The sequence below is a fragment of the Periplaneta americana genome, chromosome 6 (assembly GCF_040183065.1).
Source record: "Periplaneta americana isolate PAMFEO1 chromosome 6, P.americana_PAMFEO1_priV1, whole genome shotgun sequence".
NCBI lineage: Eukaryota > Metazoa > Arthropoda > Insecta > Blattodea > Blattidae > Periplaneta > Periplaneta americana.
In genome coordinates, this window is record NC_091122.1 from 185,322,902 (window position 1) to 185,334,841 (window position 11,940).

Sequence of the window (11,940 nt, forward strand, 5' to 3'; positions counted from 1 at the left end):
AGAAATTTGCAAAATTGTAAAACATTTGTAAAAATTTGTAATTGTAAGCTTGTAAAATTTTGACTTGTTCCGCATCTTAAAGCTTCATTGCTAATGTAAGATCTATGGAATATAATAAATGAAATTAAAAAAATGGACATATTTTGTTTCTGTCCATATTAATTCTAACATTACAAAATTGCAAAATGTGAACTATTTGGAAACTAAATCCCGTGACAGATGGCATCTGGTCAAATAGCCCTCTCCGTCAAATGCGATCACGTCTCCAGTGTCGCCAACGTAGCAGTTTTCCTGTTAGATCTGGTGTATTTGCCGGCTAGTTTAAAGAGCAAGATTTATCAAATTTGTATTGTTGATGTAGGGATCTAGCCCTCAAAGCTGCAAAATAATATCTGTTTACATGACAGTATGTCAATTTTGCACAGTTTTTAATAGCTGGTTCTAAAGAAAGAGTTGGTAACATTGACAGTCACGCTAACCAGGTTTTGCACGGAGAACAACAGAACTTTTTGCACTTTGTACGCATTTGTAAATATTATTGAAGTACGAAAGTTTACAACACTGATTTAATTTGTAAATATGAGCTGCGTGGGATCGAAACTGGGGAAATAAATGTAAAAGATAGAAAATTTTAAAAACAGGTATTAAGGTTGTTGAATACACAACTTTCTAAGCAAGTTTGAAATCCCTAGATGTCATATTTGCAACAAGTTTAGATAATTGTGTGTTGCAATTCCTCTCAATGGTGAGATTTAAAAACAGGTTAGTCACATTTCGTTCCTTTTAGTGTGCTTAATTTTTCCAAGGAAAGCGACTTTCGAGTGAAACATTTGCTCTTGTAGGTTAAATACTTCCGTTTTCACCATATGGACTGTCACAATTAACGTTGCTGTCAGTATATAAATCTCAGCTAAAACTCAATATCTGTTGCTGTCACCAGTTCGTTACACTAATGCTCATACCACACATCGTAAAATAACATAGAAGCAGCAAATACTAAGTTCCTTTTCATTACGCATGCCAATACAAACTTCTAAATATGTGCTAATAAATACGCTTTAAAGTATTTATTCCCCAGAACGCCACAATAGATTAGTTAATGTAAACTTTTATTTATTGCTTAGAAGCTTAACTGCTAGATTCGCTATCCACGAAAAGGAATGCGTTGCGGTTCACAGTCAATACATGACGAAAATATGACACTATTTCATTCAAGTAAATAAAACTACAAGAAAATACGGCTCAACTGAACTATATGTCCACCTATTCTATCTCTTTCTTTCCACTCCTAACTCTTATACTAGTAGGCCTACTAGCATCTACCCTATGTCCTAATTTCTACGCTATAGCCTATTCATATCTGATGATATTATTCAGTTTTATAGGCCTAACTTACGTTTTTTGAAAGTGCCGAGACTCGAACCATCGAAACTGAGTTAACTCGTCTCAACCGAGCCACACCAGAACATGACTAAATTTCGTTTTGATAAGTCTCTTATGTTCATGGAAGGTATATGTGAAATTATTTTGCTTTCATCAGTATTGTAAATATTTCTCAATTATTCCCGAAATTACGCGTTTAAATTGAAATACAGTGAGTGACACTGTTTTGTTTAGCTGCACGGTTTTCACTTTCTCGTCACCTGCCACTAGGAGCTTATCTGCGGCCACCCAATCTGCTGGCACTGTTGTGTAAGTACTGTCACATAGGAGGTTTCATAAAATTAACTATGACATGTTAAATTGTTAAAAGTCACATTTTTTTTTTTTTTTTTTTTTTCACAGTTTGCTATAGTATAGTATGTCTATCTAAGATTTACATAAATTAGTTGGCAGGGGTGCAAAATTCTTTCTAGCCCATGGGTGTAGAGCTACTGAAATACGGGGTTGAATATGGTATAATTATCATTGGTAGATCAACCAGTGGCTTCTAAAAAGAAAATCTTTGTTTATTTACAATTCAGTTATTGGAATCTTTAACACTTGATATTTCATTTAATGTTTGTAAATTGTTTGAAAAATAAACATTAACAACAGAACTGACAAAGTTTTTACTGTTTCCTGTAAAATTTTCTGAATGACCCTTAGAACCTTTGCCATTTCCACTCTTCAAATAGTCCAGAGGTAAATTAGTCCTTCAATTGAATCTCTGGGTGAGGACCACTGTAGAAGCTAAATAAAAAAATAGATAAGGTATTGTCAAAAGATATGGAATACGACATTAAACATTACAAAGCAAAACAATAAATTAAAGTGAACTAAAAAATAGAGGTCACCACCCCTATTACTATTCTTAATGGAAACCTGGTCGTTGATTGCTGATATTAAATATTTGCTGTATTTAGAATGAATGATTGTATCTGTGTTGTGAAAAGGTCTGTGTTTGTATTATGTGCCACATGTTACAGATACATTGTTGTTGAAGTGAACCAGCCTGACAGGAAAGATGACGCTGCCCTGGTCTTGAAGCCTGTGAGCCTTTATGTTTCAATTCTGAACAAGGTACAGCAAACCTATGGAGATTTTGGAGTTGCTGCAATAAGATCAGGTCTTAGTGGTCAGTTTACTTTCTTTTAAGATGTATATGATAGAGGTTCATTAATATTGATCTAACTTATTTTGTGCAAGATGTGCGTATTTGCTTGGTTTTCGCACAAAACCAATCCGCGGAAAGTCTAAAATTCCACATTCAGTATTCCCAACCTAACACACAACAATTTCCCTCTTCTTACCGCTTAAGTGACATATTGATTTTACTGCTTTAGGCTTTTAACATATTATTTTTAGAGACGTTCAATATAGTAATAATTATAAATTGGAAACTTACCACTGCAATTTCACCTAAATTGCACTGTTAATTATTGTTTTTAAATATTTGCAAAAATTAAGTAAACTCTACAACCCCACTAAAGTTACTACATTCGTGATGCAAGTAACATTAAGGAAGCCGTGAAAAAATCAACAAGATTCCAGACTCATCACAGACTGGGGGGAAAAAAAAGACACATATATCACGGCCTGCTGGAGTGTAGTAAACACAGAAAACATTTTAAAGCAACAATGTTGAAGATAGATATTTTTGTTTTGCAAATTTGCCGTCATTGAACAGAAACCAAGATGGAGATTTCATTGCAACTAATTAGAAATTCCTCTTTCAGGTATGTAATAAATGATCTTCGCACAAAATAATGTACGATACACGAGCGGTATGTTTTTCATGTTCTCGGAAATTAAAAAAGCTCAACTACGTTTCGCTTTTTCAAACTTTTCCTCGAACATGAAAACTTCAACATACTGCTCTTGTAATGCATATTACTATTACACTGTGTAACTACAGTAAATACAGCCATATTGCCAGCTCTGTTTACAAACACCACGAGACTTGGGAACATGTTCCAGACACCATCTCACTCTTATTGGCTGTAGGTTAAGCATGTCTCTGTACTAGAGAAGGCTTCATTATCTTGTTAATGATTGCCATTGTTTTGGAACATTTAAAAATGTTGTCCATTATTCTAATTCATCATAAAATTACAGTTTACAACCAAGATATATAAAATTTTGTTTTCTAAACACATTTTGCTAGAAACAAGGTATTTACTACAGAAGGTCATAATTTTGGTATTTTCAGTATTGGCTTCCATGCCATATTTAAATTATGTATACTGAGTACTGGAGATCGTTTTCATTAAGGGGAGAGGATGGTATTTTTTAGTGAAAAATGAGTAAGCTAAAAAAAAAATTTCTTTACAATTCTCTGTGATAATGTGTGGAATGCATAGCATAATATTTTTTAAACTTCCTGCGCTATGGATTTTTAAATCACTCGCCGCCTTTTATCGGTTTACGGTAACTTAATTTTTTTGCTACATTGCCAGACAAAATAGGATATAATTTCTGAACTATTAAAGATACATGCATGAAATTTAGAACACACATTCTTTAGACTATTAGGAAACTTTTCTCTGTAACAGAATTTTGTTAATTGATTTCATTTTAAAACTACGTCCATTTGTTTGCAAGAAAGGAATTCAGAAAAGTGTTATTAAATTTTAATTGTTTATTTTACAAATGTAGGGACCAATATCAAGATTCTGTTGCAGACAGTTTGTAGAGCATGCTTTTGCAAGTACATTGCAAAAAACGGGATGAATCTACCTTTAAAAATGGTTTAGATACTGGTATATCGATTTTAGTAAAATCCTACATTGGGTAGGTTTTTTTTTCAAATCTGGGCCCCAAAATATTTTTTTTCAAAATATCTGTATATGGTTGAGTTTCTACAGGTATGAGCTCTCTACATACAAAAAATTAATATTTTTACACCAAATAGGAAAAAAGTAAAAAAAAAATACTGTCCTCTCCCCTTAAATGCTGTTAGGATTAAATCATGTATCTAATTTTAAATTCCTGTTGATTTCAATGTATCCATGATTCATATATAAATTTTCTCTATATATGATAAACAGAAGAATTGAAGACCACATCCTTGTACTTGTATTTGTTTCTAGCCGTTTGTGATAATTTGTTAATTTTAACCAGAGGTGGCCGGTGACAAAAATATCGACTGTGCTTGATCATACACATAACATGCAAATAATCTAATGTCGAAAATAAGTGCATACTGCATTCCTTCCTACTGCAGAATTTCTATTAGATTGCGGCATTACTTAGAGGATGAAACTGTTGTCATACTCTATCCTGTGAAATTTTATTCTGTACGCACAGTTTTTCCCGCCTTTTGTTTTCCGATTTATAATCAAATCAAGTGTAGGCCTTTCCAACCGTTTCATTTCAATTTTTTCCTCCATATTTCTCATAGAGAATGGATTAGTTAAACTCTTGACTGAATTGATTTCGGTCCACAGAATAACACTAATAGTAAAACACAAAAAGATAATATAATATATTTGTTAGCCTTATTAATCAGTGAAATCATTCCATCATTATAACGTAAGACATTAATATCATTCAACTTGAATTCTCAGAGAGGAAAAAATATATCTACAAATTATATACAATGTAGTCGCTTTTAAATAAGCTTTATTTTTTAACTTAATTGTAAGTTCGGCATCAGTTCGTAGAATTGCTGGCATATCAAGAATATTTCACTCATTACTACTGATACTTCCAACCAACCCCAGGCACGGGGTTCTACTGGGAAAATAGCGCACAACTAACCGGTTTCTTGTGCTAATGCTGAGAAAATACGTCATTCACCTAAGGATATTTTAACCTCCGTCAACATTCAATGTGTGTGCAGCTCTCGTTACGGAGAGACTCAACACACTGTATAATTGTTTGCAATCTAATGCCATCTGAAAAATGGGCTGATTCATAATGTTTTCATGAAATAATATTACATCATATCATCAACATTTATTTTAACAAAATTACGAGTGTGCTATAGCACTTTAGGACGAGCCGCCCCTGGTTTTAACTTCAATTAAATTTGTGCCATAAAGATTGTAATATACTTTTAATGAAATATTGTAGGAAATGATCACATGCTAGAATATGTAGTAATTTATTTGTACAGCATTAACATTGGTGACTTGGAAAGATACCTTTAATCCAAATAATTCTTTATTTGCAGCAAAATATTGCAATAAATGGACTAGGATTGCTGTTGTACGTGTGCGCCATGGTGTTCATCGGTTCGTGACCAGCTGTTTGCCGTTGTTGCAAATGATAGATAACAAGACGGTGGTTGTGAGAACCCTATACACTGGAGCTACACTGAAGCAGTGTTATAGGTTCATTAAGGTAAGCTCACACCTTTGTATCGAGAATATGTACTTCATATAAACCGAGATGAGAAGTAACATTGATATGAGGATGGACGAGGGTGATGACTAGCGATGAATTTCGACGTGGTCAAGAAATGGCTGATAAATATTGCCTGTAACTCTCTCAAGACAATCATATAGCAGTAGAAGTGCTGTAGAAATTTTATAATTTTTCATCCAGCATATAAACTTCCCAGTAACAATTAATGTAAATAGCAGAATCTTTTCCTCAGAAGTTAAGTATTTAGGCATTACAATCGACCAACACTTACGATGGAACAAACATATTACATATTTATGCAATAGATTACGTAAAACAATTTATATCTTTGTTATACTTCGGTCATATTTACCAGTTAATATTTTACGTCTCATTTATTTAGCTTTATTTCAATCCATTCTCCAATATGGAATTTTAGGGTGGGGACATGCATGTATTTCTAATCTCACTCCACTAATACTTATTCAGAAAAGAATTATTAAAATATGCCTTAATAAACCAATTGATTACTCATCTGAGCTTTTGTGTACTGATTTTAATGTTTTGAAAATTAAACAGATTTATTATATTGCCTTATTAATCTTCATACATAAAAACCGTAATAAATTCAAATTGTATCATCATAAATATGGAACTAAAAGATCCGATTTTATACGACTAGAGGAACCAAAGTGTTTCACAAGCACAGCTCTGAGCCATGGTACCTACTTTGGTCCAAGGTTATACAATAAAATAATTGATAAATACCCAAATTTGGAAAATTTTAGTATCAGAAATTTCGAAAATAGCGTTAGGAATTTAATTTTTAAAGAATGTATATTGATTTAATATGTATATGTATTTGTATCACTTAAATTGTTAAAATTGAAATTGTATTTTTAAATTTAATTTATTCCTGTAACTTTTTTCTTGACCCAGTTTGTGTCAAAAAATTATCTTTGTGCGAGATCGTGCGTATTTGCTTGCTTTCCACACAAAACCAATACGCGGTAAGTGTGAAATACCACATTCAGTATTCCCAACGTAACACACATAACAATTTCCCTCTTCTTACCGCTTAAGCGCCATATTCATTTTACTGCTTTAGGCTTTTAACATATTATTTTTAGAGACGTTCAATATAGTAATAATTATAAATTGGAAACTTACCACTGCAATTTCACCTAAATTGCACTGTTAATTATTGTTTTTAAATATTTGCAAAAATTAAGTAAACTCTACAACACCACAAAAGTTACTGCATTTGTAATGCAAGTAACATTAAGGAAGTCGTGAAAAAATCAACAAGATTCCAGATGCCGATGTTATTACTGCAATATGTCATATAAATAATATTGTTAAAATATTAAAATGAAAAATAAATCATTACATAACCTTACTGTTTGTTTTAAGTTCGCATTTATAGACTGTGGGGAAAAAAAGACAGACGTATATCACGGCCTGCTGGAGTATAGTAAACACAGAAAACATTTTATAGGAACAATGTTGAAGATAGATATTTTGGTATTCCACAGTTGCCGTCATTAAACAGAAACCAACATGGAGATTTCATTGCAACTAATTAGAAATTCGTCTTTCAGGTATGTAATAAATGATCTTCGCACAAAATAATGTACAATACATGAGCGGTATGTTTGTTTTCATGTTCTCGGAAATTAAAAAAGCTCAACTACGTTTCGCTTTTTCAATCTTTTCCTCGAACATGAAAACATCAACATACCGCTCTTGTAACGCATATTACTATTGTGTTTAGATATCTCCCTGAGCACGAGTTTTTTACTCCTTCAGGGAAGAACTAAGATTGTATTTTTGTCCATGTTATTTTATTAACAATAAACAATATTTACAGACACTTTCAACTGCAGAGATTGTTCAGCATCAGAATTAATTGTGAATGAAAACAACACGCATACACATTCAATCAGAACTTGCATATTGCAAGGCACATGTGCTGTCAGAAGGTTTTGAAGTGAATGTTTGTGTCCAGATACGGTTAAAAATCCCAAGTAGCCGAGACTTCTGCCAATATATTGGCTTGATGCAAAAGTTCGTAACGTTTTTTCACTGTGACAAAAGTTTTTAAGATGAACAGAAGACAGAAATTAATCAGTAATATATTCTCCTGCATTATCCATGACTCTCTGCCAACATTGGGGTAGTTTTTCAATTCCACATCTGGAGCAATCTGCTAATTTGTAGTTAAAGAAGTCGTCAAGCCAACTTTGTAAAGCATCTTGGTTATCAAAGGAGTTCCCTTGAAGATTGTTGGATAGAGCAGGGGCGGTTATTCAGGTGAAGTACCACTTCACCTATTTACATGTAAAACAATTTTATCTCTTATTAATAATGAATTCTAGTTATTACTGGTACCATATTTCTAAAATAAAAAAAAAAGTTTTCTTTTCAGTCGTTACGAACAGTGTTTAGTTGTATAAATAGTAGCTGTAACCGTCCGCTGAATAGAATAACGTCAACTGTTACGAGCGCCGAGCGGTGTCTATTGGAACTTACAATACTGTAGAGGTGAAATTATTTAGGCTCCCATTCTCATACAGCACTTGGTTGCCATGGTAACGTGACGTCACGCACTAAAGAAAGATTGTATGAGTGAAGTGCGTTTCTGAGTCTTTCAGTTACGGAGAACTGTCAGACTTGTTGTAGTGGAGTAACCAGTTTGCAGATCTAACGGTACTAATAATACAGAAGGGTTGAAGCTGGTCTCCAAGGCTGGGGGCTATTATTTAAGGGCTGTGAAATTTTACAGTATGTACTACCTGACTCGAGAATAGTATCCTCATTCCTTGTGTCCAAGCAGCCACCCCTGCAACGGTAAATTACCTGACTCTATGTTATTTTATCAGGATTACACCCCACATAGCTTTGGATAGAGATATACAGACGTGGACAAATTATTAGCAAAATTGAAGATTTTTATTATATATTTTTACAAAATATGATTCTTCAATTTAGACTACAGTTGACATTTTTGTGTATTTCCAAATAATTAGCCAAATTGAAGATTTGTATTTTACATTTTTCAAAATTTAACTCTTCAATTTGGACTACATTTGATATTTTTGCATATTTACAAATTATTAGCAAAACTGAAGATTTTTATTGTATATTTTTACAAAATTCGATTCTTCAATTTGGACTACAGTTGACATTTTGGATATTTCCAAATTATTAGCAAAACTGAAGATTTTTGTTTTATATTTTTACAAAATTTGGCTCTTGAATGCAGTTGACATTTTTGCTAATTTATAAATTATTAGCTAAATTGAAGATTTTTATTATATATTTTTACAAAACTTGACTCTTCAATTTTAACTACAGTTGACATTTTTACATATTTCTGTCTACTGTAATGATGGAAATATGCAAAACTGTCAACTGTAGTTTAAATTGAAAAGTCAAATTTTGTAAACAGAATTATCATAAAAATCGTCAATTTTGTTAATAATTTGTCCACATCTGTACTCTCCACCCTCAGTTAAACTCAGATATTTTATGAAGACATTATCGACAGGTTTGCGGCTTTAAAAGATAGGAGGATAGACTTGGTATGCAAGAAATTGGGCGAGTCCTGAAATAAATTAATTTTCCTGTTTGCATGTGTTCTAGAACTAGTAAAATTGTACTTATTTTACGAATTGTAGGCCTACTCATTATATTGGTAAAACTGTTCATGCATTTATGTATGTGAACAGCACTTCACCTATTTTTTTTTACGACGAGCTGCTACTGGGATAGAGAATGGAAAACACGGAACTCTGAGGGCACAAGATCAGGAGAATTTGGGGGATGTGGAATCACCTCCCAACCGAACTCCTGGCTATTTCTTCATTTTTCTATATACACTTTTAACATTTACATATCACTGATTAAATTTCCAACTTTACTGTGTTAATATTTAGGATTTACCTTGCTTGACTACGCAGAACGCATCACAAACTCCAATCACAGCTACAGCAACATAGACAACCACATGAAAATACTACACATCCAGCCAAAAGACCTGAACTTGACACCCTAGAACAATATGAAATTTATAATCATACAAAAACACACCTACATCACATCCTGAACACTCAACTCAATTTCAGAACACACACCCTTTTCGATACAATCATGAACACACCCCACCACAACAGGAAACCAGAAGAGAGCACGGGATCTCCACTAGGTTTTGGACAATGAAGCACAAGACTTCGAAACTAGTCAAGCAAGGTGAATCCTAAATATTAACACGGTAAAGAAGTTTGAAATTTTATCAATGATTCTATTTCTTTCTAGGACCATCAAAAGTCTTGTCTAGAAAAGATGTGGTCATCATTGAAGACAGATGACGAAAGGAAAATGATGGAAGACGCGCTTATGGATTTAAGTGCACTAGAAACATTCGTAGGCATGAAAAAGCCTGAAAGCTCAACAGCTGTTTAACTGTTTTTCAGACAAGGTAAGTGAGCATTTGACATTTATGTTAGTTTCAACTGAAGATTTGGAATCTGAACTACTAAGAGTTATTTAAAAGCATCCGTCCTTAAGTGGGATCCAGAATTAAGAAACATAAAAAGATAAGGGAAATGAAACGAGTACAGTAATTATTCTATTTGTACATTAAAACAAAAATTTATGTGTTATATAAATGATAGCTTAGAAAGTCAATCTTGACCAGTTGCTGTGGGCCACACGAAAGAAATTATGTTAAAAATAATTTGTGAAATATCTCAAGATTTTGTTTTGTGTACGTAGTCTACTATTAACTTTCAGTGAGGAATTGCAAGGTCCTTTTGACTTTTAAATGCAACCACAGTCAGATGATTATTAAACTTTTTTGAAATCCTTACTTTTGCAGGAGATGATTAACGGCAGACATTGGACCTGCTGGTTCCGTTTACTCGAGATTGCTACATCGCTGTAAGTTCACCTGCTAGAAGAGAGTGACAAGAGTATAATATATTATCTCGAAGCTGAAAGTGGCCAACATCTGTAGGATTACTAACAGATAATTATATTGTTGTGGACGAAATAATTCCATCATGTAACTATGGTTTGTTTGCAGTAAATAAATCAGACTTTGTCAAATTTGCTTCAATTTCAATAAAAATTCCAAGTAACTTGAGACTATACCTTCCTTTCCCTGTTTGTAGGCAGTACAATCTCATATATTATGTGGTTTAGGCAAAACATGGTCATTAATGAGTAGAAACATTTCAGTGAATTGGTGATTGGTGAGAAGACTCCAAGAATTCGCCATGGAGCTACCTAATATTCGCCTTACAATTATTCGAAAAAACCCTCGAGTAAAGCAAACCATGTAATCAATCCATATGGAGTTCGAACCCATGCCCAAGCGCAGTTTTTGAGTACCAGCGCAGTTTGCTAACCCCTGACGTATTACTATTGCACACTCGCTGTATTTATCCATTCTTTCTTCTGCAGTATTTACAGCCTGCTGTTGATCACTGTGTGATGTTAAGTGTAAGGATCATACAAAAGACTCATTGAAACTGAACATGATAACAACAACTTTTGAACTGGAAGTAGTCACGATGAAATGGAGCAGATACTTACGTTGGTCACTTCATGGTTTAATAGCCTACTGCATACAAAATACAAGATTTGCCAGAACTCACGGCAATGGAAACCAACAGATACGCACGTCAGTTTATAGCCAGCAACAGTAACATCAAGCATAAATCCACAGTAATGCAATATTAAAAACAATTGCTGACAAGACAATCCTTTTTCGCATTTTTCCTAATATAAGGACTTCTTCAGAAACCAAATAGTGATAACAAAATATACCTTTCCACCCATTTTTCAGAAACACCAATGTTCAGAGAACTATTTCCAAAAACATGTTTTATTTGCTTATTTGATTTCTGCACTTTACTGAAACTTATGAAAAAACATGTGTGTCAAAAATACTTTGGAACCTGTTTTGAGAGTATCTGAATGCGAGATGTAGGACTGTTTACATGATGGGAAAGGAAACTCTTATGTTGTGGAATAATGGAACACCTTCAGAGCAAAGGACTCAGTGCTACATACTATTTCCTCGGTATTTCAGTTCGATCTGTAACAGCAAATGGCTAATGGCATTTACCTGAGCAAAACCAGTTTCCCGGCAAATGTTCTGTATAA

The 11,940-nt window shown here is 33.4% G+C and overlaps 1 protein-coding gene across 1 annotated transcript; it reads left to right on the plus strand.

The window, feature by feature from the left end:
* Window positions 1-464: 464 nt before the first annotated feature.
* Pop5 (POP5 ribonuclease P/MRP subunit) lies at window positions 465-10,878 on the plus strand. Its single transcript, XM_069829718.1, has 5 exons — window positions 465-762; window positions 2,409-2,557; window positions 5,597-5,766; window positions 10,087-10,249; window positions 10,649-10,878. Exons 1-4 carry the CDS (start codon window positions 743-745, stop codon window positions 10,231-10,233), a joined length of 486 nt encoding a protein of 161 aa, XP_069685819.1. The 5' UTR covers window positions 465-742; the 3' UTR covers window positions 10,234-10,249; window positions 10,649-10,878.
* Window positions 10,879-11,940: the final 1,062 nt, after the last annotated feature.